The sequence below is a fragment of the Mustela lutreola genome, chromosome 2 (genome assembly GCF_030435805.1).
Source record: "Mustela lutreola isolate mMusLut2 chromosome 2, mMusLut2.pri, whole genome shotgun sequence".
Lineage (NCBI taxonomy): Eukaryota > Metazoa > Chordata > Mammalia > Carnivora > Mustelidae > Mustela > Mustela lutreola.
The window spans coordinates 54,930,203-54,943,329 of record NC_081291.1 but is presented as its reverse complement, the minus strand read 5'-3'; the positions used below and the strand labels follow the sequence as shown (position 1 = coordinate 54,943,329).

General features: G+C 38.3%; 1 protein-coding gene across 8 annotated transcripts in view; it reads left to right on the top strand.

The window, feature by feature from the left end:
- The window catches only part of TMCC1 (transmembrane and coiled-coil domain family 1), a 252,842-nt gene that overhangs the window by 211,137 nt on the left and 28,578 nt on the right, over nt 1-13,127 (top strand). The window contains exon 1 of one of the 8 annotated variants that reach the window (XM_059161817.1): nt 3,956-4,094. The exons of the other annotated variants lie outside the window; for them this stretch is intronic. Within the exon in view, the coding sequence (XP_059017800.1) occupies nt 4,032-4,094 (63 nt within the window). The 5' untranslated portion in view covers nt 3,956-4,031. Of the gene's footprint in view, nt 1-3,955; nt 4,095-13,127 lie in introns of those variants that run through there. 8 annotated transcript variants of the gene reach the window in all.

The following is a 13,127-nucleotide window of genomic DNA, read 5'->3' as shown; positions in this document are numbered from 1 at the left end:
CCATAATCCCAAAGGATCCAGTAGATAATAGTGGACATTCCCTTGAAAGGACACTTGAAATTTTTATCATTTTAGTCTTTCACAGCTTTTGCTGACAGTTTCTTGTCTCTCTTGTGATTGATCATAAATAATTTTCAAAGACTATATTTGACCATAAAATGGTCTCATTACTTTTGACGTATTTACGTAGGTACAATAAGAATGCTCAAATCATACAGACATCATTGAGTTTTCTTTGCAAATCCAGAGCTGTTAGTTTTGAGCTACAAAATTGTGTATAGAAGTTTTCAAAAAGAATCTTAGCTTGGACTTTTGAACACCTTTTTCATTTACTATCCCAAGCTTAGGCAACCATGCCCAAGAAACTCTCTCACTAAATTTCACCTGCTTTACTGATAAATTGAGGTTAGTTAATACCAAATATCCCAGCATTTGCTCTAAGGCTTGCAGTGTGGAAGTAAGTGACCTTGCTCAGCATCTGTAAGTCAGAGGACCCTGTAACCAAGTATCAGGTCAGTTTTCTTAGGGGGGATTTTTTGGAAGCATTGTGCCATATATGAAGTTGACTGTTGTTCTTTAATGTGGTTTTTCATGTCTGACTAAATGAAAATCAGTCTCAGATATAACATTACAGGTACATATGGTTACAAAACCCACTTATAGCCTGATAAAAAGAAGATGGGAGTGTTACCAAGCCTATGCAAAATAACTGTATTGCCATAAAAATTTAAGGAAAACTCAGTACATTCCTGAATGCTGAGGATCAATGAAAATTAGATACCACTTAATATTTTATTTCAGATCATAAAAACAGAATCTACTAAAATGTGTCTTGGAAATAGTTTAAGGAAAAAGGGAAAGGACTTCCTCATATAGCCACAAAAAATAGAACATAAAGGTAACATCAACTATATTCTGCACAAATAACTACAATAAAAAATTTCCCTTTGTCATTTCATTCAGATGGAACTTGGGTCAGCAGTCTGTTTCCGTGCAACATCTGCTTCTGGACTAAAAAGCATCCTAGACATCCTGACGCAGTGTAGGGGTATAGTCTTAAAGTCGTCTTAAATGATAACCAGCTTAGAAGCATGTTCCTAAGAGTCTTGTTCTTTGTTGTTTGTTTGTTTGTTTTTAAGATACTACCTTTTTTTTTTTTTAAGATTTTATTTATTTATTTGACAGAGACACAGTGAGAGAGGGAGCACAAGCAGGGCGGAGAAGCAAAGGGAGAAGCACATTTCTTGCTGAGCAGGGAATCTGATGCAGAGAACTCAATCCCAGAACCTGGGGCCGAACGAAGGCAGGTGCTTAAGGACTGAGCCACCCGGGGGGCCTAGTATAAAAGTTATTCTAAAAGTTTTTATTTTTTTGGATTTTGGATCCACTTTTGGGAAAGAGAAATCAAAAGAGTCAGCAAAGGAGATTTGAATCTTTGATTAAGACAGGATCATGGTGAGAAATGGTACTTGGTTATTTGGCCAAAATGGCAATAAAACATTATAATAAATGTTAAAGGGATAAAATTGTAAATAATATTAGCTCTTTCATCAATAAAGAACTTTTTTTTCTTTTCAGGTTGGTTTGTTTTGTTTTTTATTCATTAAGGATATAATAAATCAAACATAAAGCCAGAATGTTACTCTGCTATGAAGTAAAATTACACAAAAGATAAAAAATAATCTTCATGTTGTAAGATGAAGGCACTAATCTGTAAGTCAAGGAAGTAAGCTCATCAAAACTGATCACATTTGCCAAAATCTGAACATATTCATGGCTTCTTTTCAGATGGCAGTAATATAAACCGAGGGAAATCAAATTCACTTTCTAAGATTTGTCCTTTTTTGAAATTTTGGAACAGACTGCCACTTCAATTTGGGACAAAAATGTTCTTTTTCTTTGAAAACAAAAGGACTAGTATTTCTCTATCACTATCGCTCCTACTATAGTTCTAGCCACCTATATCAATTATAACTTGCATTTCAGGGAGAAAACTGGATGGAGGGAATGAATAATAACTATCTTGCAAAATAAGCATGTGAGGGAGCACCTCAGTGGCTTAGTTGGTAATGACCGTCGTAACTCTTGATTTCGGCTCAGGTCATGTCAGGGTCATGGGATTGAGCCCAGTGTTGAGCTCTGTCCTCAGTGTGGAGTCTGTTTGTCCCTCTCCCTCTGCCTCTTACCTCACAACCCCACACATGCACGTGCTCTCTTTCTCACTCACTCAAATAAATATAAAATCTTTAAAAAAGAAAAATCCCAGTGGTAGGAAATGAGAATAGAAGAGCTTTACGTCGGGTTGCCTGGATGGCTCAGTCATTAGGCATCTGCCTTTGGCTCAGGTCATGATTCCAAGGTCCTGGGATCGAGCCCCACATTGGGCTCCCTGCTCAGTGGAGAGCCGGCTTCTTCCTCTTCCTCTGCTGCTCCCCCTGCATATGCTCAGTCTCTCTCTCTGTCAAATAAATGAATAAAATCTTAAAAAATCAAAGAACCTTATGTTAGTGTTTGGTTTGGTTTTCTCTAAGTGGTGAGATTACAAATAATTTTTGCTTTCTTTTATGCCCACTGGTGTTTTCAAAATTTTCTAAAATAACCATGATTGTCATGAAAGGAGATGTATTAAAAATAGTAATAAAGAGAGTTAAGCAAACATTCACTGGTGTTGACACTAGGGCTTGTTTTTTCTGTTGTTTTTGTAGAAACAAATACTCTGTTGAAACCTTGCAACTTAATTTTTAAGCAAAGACAAAATTTGTGTTAGTCATTAAATTCTTTATTAATTTGTTCTGGAGAGTCAAGGCCAGAATTCTGTGTCTCTAGAGATAGAAGAGGAATTTCTGGAGCTATGGTTTCAACTGAGAATTTTCTTCAAATTCATTTAAGGTGGTTCAGATTTCATTCAGAGGGCTTCATCTGATTTAAATGAAGGAAGTTATGTGAAGCTGGTGAATGCTGATGGAAAGACCTTCTTTGACCTGTGCTGGGCTGAGCTTCCAACTCCATACTTAAGTAGAAGTACAGAATTATCACAGCTTTAGGCACTGACCTTTATCAAATTGTCTTCTTATCCGATCCCTTTCTGGGTATTAACCTCCGAGAAATGTTTCTACATATTATACATTACACGTGCTACACTATATTTTATATCCCTGAAGTTCTTTTTGTGCACATTCCACAGAACTGCTTTTACAAATGAAATAATAAAACTCAAATTTGATAGTTTGTCTAAATCCCAAAGTGACTTTTTCAGTGCAGCAACAGTCTCTTTAAGATGTTCAGTTCTTTCATACAGTATCATGGGTATTCAGTAAATAGTATATGATGCGGGAGCCGAGCCTGGGCTTAACTTTGTGGTGTTTCAATCTATTGTGTAGACTTCAAACAATTCCAGTACTTTTCCTTCAGAAGTGTTTTTCCCCTTCATCCATAGTGAATAAGACTTTAGCATCTCATGCTCAGTTTTTTCTTGCTCAGTTTTCATTTAAATTATTTTGTGAATCTTAAATAAAAAATAAGAGAAGATATATTAGGAAAGCATAGAAATTGTTTCAGCAGTCTTTGAATCCTTTATCCAAACATGGGTGGATTGTTTTTTCTTTGTATTTATTGAAGCAGGCTACCTAAACACTTTTTTAGAATGTTTTTAAACTTCTTTAAGCTATTTGTAAATCTTATCTGGTTTTAAACTAAAGATGTGAATGGTGAATTCATGCCCTGTAGCTTTAAATTCAACCAGTTTGATGCTTTTGTTTTTTATAAAAGATGCTCACAGCTCCAGAAGAGAGGCAGATACTGTCTGTGATCTCCATTCTCAGAGTAAAACTATTCATTTGCATTAGCAGCTCTAGCAAACCACACACACACACACACACACACGATGCTTGTTTGGCAGAAGCTTTCTGTTTATTCAGCACAGAGTCCTCCCAGGCTCCCAGATGTAGAAAGCTTTAAGAGTTGATGGACGAGACAGAACCGGAACTGTACATAGTCTGAGGTGGGCACTGCGGAGGATTGGCTATGCGGGGATGTTGATGTGGTGCGGCTGTACCTGCCTGTTCTGTGAAAGGCACTTCTCTGAGGCTGTGAAGGTGAGAAGCCCAGGGAATCCACTAGAAGCTTCATTTCAGCTCGCTCTTTGGTAGGGGAATGCATTCCCAGTGGTAGCTGTCCTCATTTACAGCGTTATTCTCGGAAACCAAGTATGTGCAGCCGTGACAGACTATGCCACAGCTCCTCTGCAGTTTGGAAGCTGGGACAAATGGAAAGAGCACATAGTCAAGAGAGGTTGTGATTTGTTTTCACTGTCCAAGCTTGGTCTGGCAGTACACAATGAAGGATGAGCTTTGTGGCAAGCAAAATCAGCAGACTGCCTGACAGGGGGTTTTGGTAAGATAAATGTATTGCTTGTGTTTGGGGGGCAGGGGGTGGGGAGGGATTCTTGGATTTTTTCTAACTATTATTTGTACTTTTCTGTATCAGCTACATAGAATTGCCTCTTAGCAATAACAAAAACATTTTGCAGAATGCTGTTTGAGGGAGAGGGATGACCCAAGGAGCCAAAAAGGAAAACATTATTTTTGATCATTCAGTTGTGACCTTCAGAGATAATCATCAAGTTTTCTCAGATGTCCATGAATAGGCAGAAACCAGGAATTTCCAGAGCAAAGAATGCTGACTAACAGATATCCTTTCTTTTCTTTGAACAGTTACAGTTCCCCCCACCCACCCACCCACCGCCCTGCTTTTTCCCCTAGCTTTCCCTATGGCCTAATGGTGGAAAAGAGAAAAGCTCCCTGCTTTGAGTTGTTGCCACTGGAACAGTAATAGGCTGAGAACATAAGTATGGAGGTGGAGGAAGGCAAAATGAAGAGTCTGCTATTTTCATAGCTGTGCGTTGGTGGGTGTTTGTCTTGGGTTCATTATCGTTGCTGTTCAATATCAAGTGGTTGTTAGTGCTGTATCTCTTTGCCTGTACTGTGATTTAATCCCTTTATGTTCTATTTTGTATGTTTTTCTTTGCCAGACCCAATTCTGTCATTATGAAAAGTTTTTCTGTTTCCATTAATACATACTAGCCTTTATTAGAGAAAAGATAGTTGTAGAAAGTAACCCTGAAATATTTATGGGCCACAAGAAAATAAGGACATTTTTCTCTTTAAAATGAAGGTTTTCAGCAGATTTGGGGGTCTTGATTTTGGAATCTATAACAAGCATTTTATGACAAGTTAAAGAAATGGGTTGCATTAGATCTGTGAAATCCTACAGGAATCACTTTGCTCTAATCTACTTTAAGTTAGATCTGTATCTTGGCTTTTTCCAAGCCTGAAGGTTTACTTTTCCTCACCCTATCTTATGCAAGTATTGCTGGAAGATATGTTGATTGTTTTTATAGTCTAACCTGAGATCTCGTTCTTGGACCCCTCTTTAAACCAGTAGAGAGAGCCAGCTGCTTAGAGTGGGCACAGAAGAGACCCATTGACATCTGACTTTTTGCTGACTCATTGGTTATATAAGCCTTGTAAATACAGTTATCCATATACTCTATTAGGGGCAGGTGGGCCCCTTCCTGTTTACTTATCTTTTCTTATCTTAGCATCCTTCTCCTTCCTTTAAGCCTTTTTGGTAACATAGTCTCAATTATTTACCAAGTGAATTCTAAGATGTGAATGGACAAATCTTTTTTCTTTTTTGGAATTGCTTTAATTCTGTATTTTCATCTGGATTTTGATGAAATGCCAAATTCTGTATTCTCTTGGCACATAAAACTCACAGTAATAATGCCTTTCCTCATTTATAGCCTGGTTAAAGTAACTTCCTTTTCTATCTTGAGACCTCAATTCAAATCCTTGTTCAGGAATTCTTCTGACTTCCAGTCTGAGTAGGTTTCCCCTCCTTATTCCTTTTCTCACATCACTCTGTTTTCTTTTTTCCTTTGTAGTATTTCTCTCAATTTACATTTTTAATTACTGGTTCATCCATCTCTCCTTTTCTCCACTCAACCATTAAGCCTCATGAATGCAAAGACACCGTGTTTTGTTCATCAGTATATACCAAACACCTAGCAAAGTGTCTGGTTGAAAGTTGAAGAAGGGCTAAGTAGGCAGTATTACAGAGGCCCTGCTATGAGAAGAAAGGATGAGCAGCAGGGGTTGAAAAAGGCGAGTTTGACTAGAGTAGGGGAAGCATGCTGTAAGATGAATCTAGAGAAATAGATCCAGGGCCTAATCACATAGGACTGACTTGATAGACCATATTCAGGTAATTGTTCTTTATTGTAATTGTGGGAAGCTGCTAAAAGAATTTAAGCATTGAGTGGTTTAGGACTTCTTTTTTCAGAGGTGCCTGGGTAGCTCAGTCAATGAAGCATCTGCCTCTGACTCAGGTCATGTTCCCAGAGTCCTGGGATTGAGCCCACATCCGGCTCCCTGTTAGGCAGAGAGCCTACTTCTCCCTCTCCCTGCTTCTTCCCCTGCTTTTACTCTTTCTGTCAAATAAATGGATAAAATCTTTAAAAAAAAAAAAAGGACTTCTTTTTACCTTTTTTTTTTCTTTTTCTTTCTTTTTTCTTTTTTTTTTTTTTTAAGTAAACCAGCTTTTAAAAAAATAAACTAACTATGCCCAGCATGGGACCTAAACTCACCACCTCAAGATCAAGGGTCGCATGCTCTACTGACGGAGCCAACTAGGCACCCCAGGACTTCTTTTAAAAAAAAATTCTCCAGCTTAACTGAAAGCCTGACTGAATGCAGGTAGATCAGTCAGTGTTCCAGGAGAGAGGAGACAAGAGTTTGTCCTAAGGTTGTGGCAGTAGAGATGGATGGGAGAGTATTATAATTTGATCGAAATTTGGAAAGTAAAATAGATAGGATTAGTGTTGAATAGGGGTAAAAGGCAGAAGATGTGAAGAATTATTCCTTGGCTTTGGTTGGGCTTGGTTTTGGTTTTGGCTTGTTTAGTAACCTGATGAATAGTAGTATTTTTGCTGAAATAGAGAACATTGTAAGAAAACCAGGTTTACAAGAGAATCATGGTGTTCAGGTTTTGGATATATAGATTTTGGTATTGTCAGGTAGCTTGTGGATCTTTAAGTCTAGATTCCAAAGGAGACTATTACCATTGAGAAGCTTTCAGAAATATCCCTGGAATAAAGTGCAAAACAGTGGTTTAGACCTGCTTTGGGAGCTGATCTCCCAACAGAGCCCTATATTTATAGCTTCATGAACCCTTCAATTATCTTTTTTTTTAAGATTTTATTTATTTATTTAAGAGAGAGCACACAAGCAGGGGAGTGGTAGGCAGAGAAAGAAGCAGTCTCCCCACCGAGCAGAGAGCTTGACAGGGGCCTCAATTCCAGCACCCTGGGATCATGACCTGAGCCGAAGTCAGGTGCCTAACCGACCTAGGCTCTCCTATTCAACTATCTTTAAAAAGCTAGTACATTTCCTTCTTATGGGCTTTTGTTCATACTGGGTTGTCATCCTAAAATGCCTTTCCTTACCAAAAACTTGTTTCTTCAAGGCTCATTTCTTTTTCTTTTCTTTTTTTTTTTTTTTTTAAGATTTATTTATTTATTTATTTGACAGAGAGAGAGAGAGAGAGATCACAAGTAGGCAGAGAGGCAAGCAGAGAGAGAGGAGGAAGCAGGCTCCCTGCCACGCAGAGAGCCCAATGCAGGACTCAGTCCCAGGATCCTGAGATCATGACCTGAGCCAAAGGCAGAGGCTTAACCCACTGAGCCACCCAGGTGCCCTCATTTCTTTCTTTCTTTCTTTCTTTTTTTTTTCTTTAACACCTCCAAGAAATCTCTGTTCCCTTTGCCGCTGCCGCCTTCTTCTTCTTCTTCTTCTCCTTCTCCTTCTTTCTTTTAGATTTTATTTATTTGACACACAGAGATCACATGTCGGCAGAGAGAGAGGGGAAAGCAGGCTCCCTGCTGAGCAGAGAGCCCCATGCGGGGCTCTATCCCAGGACCCTGGGATCATGACCTGAGCTGAAAGCAGAGGCTTTAACCCACTGAGCCACCCAGGCATACCCCCCTTTGCCGCCTTCTGAATGCGTGGGTCCTTTCTGTGTTCAGGTACTTAACCTTCATATGTACGATATCATTTACTTAATTGGACCTGTATTTCAGTCGAACATTTTCACGTCTCAAACCAACTAGATCATGTGTTTCTTGAGAGCAGAGATTCACCTTTTTTCAGTGCTTTATATAAGGAAAATAAAGGATAATTACAAAATGAATTAAATAGTAGAAACCTCAGTCTTTTGTATAGTCTGCTTCTTTAGTATCATAGCACCATATCCTTCTTCCATTTTTATACTCCTAATTTTCTCTAGGTTGTCCCTCCATTTTACCCTGCAGATACCTAGATACATCAGAGAAATGTTCTTCTTTTCATATGCAAAATCCCTGAACTAGTCATTTTCATTAGATACTTTTACTTTATTTGTAATTTATCAGAAAAGCTGAAATCTTGCTATTGCTTATTACCTGTGGAAAAAAAGTGGCCAAGACAGGAAGGACTGGCATCCTTAGAGGATGTCGGAGACACCTAAGAGATGCTACTAAGGTTATGCTAGAGAAAAGCTGTTGTGATGGAGTAAGCCCTGTGGGCATCTGAGGAAAAGCAGGAGAGACACTAAGTGGAAAAGGCTTGAGGGGCGCCTGGGTGGCTCAGTGGGTTAAAGCCTCTGCCTTCAGCTCAGGTCATGATCCCAGGGTCTTGGGATCAAGCCCCGCATCAGGCTCTCTGCTCAGCAGGGAGCCTGCTTCCTCCTCTCTCTCTGCCTGCTTCTCTGTGATCTCCGTCTGTCAAATAAATAAATAAAATCTTTAAAAAAAAAAAAAAAAGGCTCGGAATGGGTACGTGCCTGGTACATTCCAAGAACAGCAGGGAGACCTTTCTAGTAGGTGGCAGTGGAGTAAAGGAATGAATAGTAGGAGTTATAGTCCAGGAGGTACTGGATCTGACAGGTGCCAGATCATGGTTATTCAGGCCATTGTGAAGACTTCGGCTTACTCTGATTCAGACAGCCCCTAGCAAGTTTTAGGTGTAAAAAACTGTTGTGACCTGATACATTTTTAAAGGATCACTCTAGCTGCTGTACAAATAATTGATGATAAAATACTGATGATAAAATATTATTCCAGTGATAGTTACGAGCCTATTGCTGTAGTCCAAGCGAGAGTTGATAGTGGCTTTTGCTAGAGTGGCAGTAGTGGAGATTCAGTGAGATGTGGTCAGATTCTGCATCTTTTTAGCAACTAGAACCCAAAACATTTGCTGGAGCAATGTAGTATACACAGAGGGTATCAGCATAGACTCTGTAAGCAGACTGTCTGGATTATGTGGATTAATGAAGTGTAGCCATTAGCTGAGATGGGGAAGACTGCAGGAAGAGCAGGTTTGGGCAATATCAGGAACTAAGTTTTGAATGTAGTAAATTCAAAATGACTGTTAGACATCTCCAAGAAGAGATATTAGGTAGGTAGTTGAGTATATGATCTGGAGTTAAGCAAGGTATGGGCTAGAGGCATACATTTGGAAGTCGTCAACAAAGAAATGGTATTTAAGACCATTTTAAGAGAAAGAAGAGTATTTAGGGATGTATAGCCCTTCCCTAGAGTCTCTATTCTTTAAGCTACTGAACAAGCCAAAAAAGTTGAGGGATAACCAGGTTATCACAAACCCTGTGGAATTTTCCAAATTGTTTCATTGCTTTAGCAATTTATCAAAATTGAGTGAAACAAATAGGATTAAGCTGAGGCTTTAGAAATCTTTTGTTTTAAGGAAACTTGTGTCATAAAAGTATTTGTAGTGAATTACCATGTAAAGGAGAGCTATTGGTGGCAAATTTTACAAATCAGCTAATCCACACATGGATTTTTTTTTTAAATCCTCAGCAGTGAAAACATTTCTTTGTCACCTTTTGCTGGTTGGAGCATGCTCGGAAAATAGATACTAAATTTAGTATTAACCAATTTGTGTGCTTCAGACTAATCATTCTTCATTCTGAAGTCATGTAAGAATGATTTTTGAATAATCCATAGCTCAAATCACTATTTCTTTTTAACAAGTTATAATCTCAGAAGGAAACTTGGATCATTTATTGCAAATGTCAATCAGTATATCCTCATACGACATTTTTGATGTTCAGGCATGAAGTCTCTGGTTGGATATTTCCAGTAGCATACATGAACTGATACTTGAAACCCCCTGGTTAAGTTGAACAATGCACCTCTCCTTATTTTCATTGTATGTTACTTATTTTTTTTCTTTTAGATGTCAGGGAGAAATATCTCAGAATCTGTTATTCATCTATAAAACAGATTTTCTTAACTGGATGATCTCTTAGGTTCCTTCTCAAAGAAACTGTACTTATAAGACTTAATAAACATAACAAAGCAGCATGTTATTGTCAACTTATACCATCACTACTATGATTGCAGACTTTCCTTAAGTGCTTGCTTTTTTGCTTTTTTGCTTTCTCCCTGTACTTCCAGTGCCTAACATAGGCCCTGTCTGTATATAGGAGACATTCTGCTAAGGTTTATTAAAATGACAGTAAATCATCTGACCAGGCTCACATGAATCCATTAAGTCCAAACATCAAGCCTGGCAGTGCTAATCCTCAATGATGTCTTTCACGTAAGCCAGGAAACCAGCCCTCCTGTGACAAAGCATTTCTAAGTAGCAGTCCTAGATCCTATAATGGATATTTTGCAGTTGGGTTGGAGCAGGGTGGGCCAGATAGGATGTTAATAACCTAAGCTAATATTCAACACAGTTGGTTTTTCCTCAGCAGTCTTGGAGGGAGGCGTATCATCTCTTGGAAGCTGTTTTTCTTATAAAAATACTGGCGTTTATTCCATTTGTAGTAACATAGGCTCAGTCACTTGTATGACATATGAGATCTAGGAGGATCATATTAAGGAGATGCTAGTGAACATTTATATTAAACATTTACTGGGTATCTTTGCACAAAGCATTATGCTATCTTCTTGGAGTACAAAGATGGAATATGACTTGATCCCTGTCCTCAGGAACTTAGGTCAGTAGAGGCAAGACACCCAAACAATCATTTCAACATAATGTAATAAGGACATTGAGAGAGGTGTATGTTTATTTATATGGGAATATGAAGAAAGCCATTAATCCAGCTGGGAGAGGGAGATTGTCAGGAAAGATATCCTGGAGGAGGTTACATGTTAACTGGGCCTTAAAGGATGAGTAGAAGTTAGCCAGAAAAGAACAGAACATGCCCTGGAATATATGGAGAGAAGCCTAGAGGTGTGAAACAGCATGCCATGTCAGAAGAACCAAATTACAGTTGTGACCCTTAGCATATGTGGATTTAAATGTAAGGTTTATGTTATTCCCAAGGAATCCATTGCACGGGTTTTTTTTTTTTTTTTTTTTTTTTTTAATCATTTTGCTGAGACATGTGGTAGGATCTTTAGCCACAAAACTATAGTGAGCAAACTCCATCAGAATTCGCATTTCAGTGAGCATGTCTTCTACTCATTTTCACATGTGGTATCACCCATGATGATTTTAAAACTTTGTTCTTTATGAAAAGTGGGCCTGAAGAGTGCTGAGTATAGAAAAACATGTGGGGCCTAAGTGTTCTTTGTCACAAAGGAAGTTTGAGAAACTAGACTATCATGCCAGATTTAAAAGTGGCCAGGATTATCATCATGAGTATTATTTTTATTTTTTAAACTTTTTAAAATTAAGCAATAAAACATTATTTTATTGCTTTTTATTTATTTTTTTATTTTTATTGCCTTTTTATTGCATATAACAAGAGTTCTGTATAAAAATATGAAAAAGTGATCCCTAGAACTTACAGGAAATACTCCATTCTGTCCAAAGATTATTTATCAAGTGAGAAAAAGCCTTTGTGACAAGTAAAAAGGTCTGTTTTTAAGACTGTATGTCAAATCTTGATTTTTAGCTCCAAAGTAAAAATGGAATGGGTAGAGGAAAAGCTTGCTGGTTATGGGCTAGTGGAACTTAGTTCATTTTTCTTTTCTGCAACTCCCACTTGAGATTCCTCTTCATTCCACCGCAGACTAAACGTCAATCTGAATTACACATAAGAGAATTGCTCAACAGAGTTGTGCTTACTGTGAGAGGGGAACAGCATGTCATTTCTACAGTGAGACACTGGAAATAGATGAAAAGTCTTACCATAATGAATATATAACTCTGTGCAGAAAGTGCTGATAGACTGTGGGATTTCTTTTCTTTTTGTTAAGAGTAAGGTGTTGGGGATGTTGGCAAAGGCAAACCTCAAGGAGATGATGGTACAAAATTCAAAGGCAGAGCTGTGTAACTTCCAAGGCAGTACTCTTTCTTCTGTTGTACCTTCTCAATACAATCTGCCTGGCAGAAAAATAGAACTTTATATGACAGACCAGAGCATCTTTTATCATTGATTAGAAAATAGATTTCTGGGGGCACCTGAGTGGCTCAGTGGGTTAAGCCTCTGCCTTCGGCTCAGGTCATGATTTCAGGGTGCTGGGATCAAGCCCCGCATTGGGCTCTCTGCCTTTGTGATCTCTGTCTGTCAAACAAATAAATTTTTTAAAAAGAAGAAGAAGAAAAAGATAGACTTCTGTGCCGTTCTTAAGACCAGCATTATGAATCTCTAGGGATTACGATTTGTATTGGATTTGGGGGGGTAGTCTCCCCAAAATCAAACATTCTATCCTTTTGCCCCCACTAAGTGCACTTGAATTAAGCCACACACTCCAGTTTTGGTTCAAAACCATGGCCTCATATCTGTGAGGTAGAAATTTTGGAAGAACAGTGGACCTGGGTCTGCAGGTGCCTGAGTGTGAATTTGCAAAAGCTGGTGCACAACCCATTCAATGAAATTGGCCTTGGTAAAGATCCACCTTCAGAAAAAACAAAATAGTCCAGATTCTGTTTGTTTTCAGATTAATTACAAAGACTTCCCCACTTTCCACCTCCTCCTTCTTTTACCTTAAAATGCCTTCTTCATTTTCTCCAAAGTGATGTGAATTATTTAGTATAAATAAATGGTGCAGAGATTTCCTGAAAGAGAGCCGATACTCTATAAAGCATAGATAAAATTATTTCATTCTGCTAAGT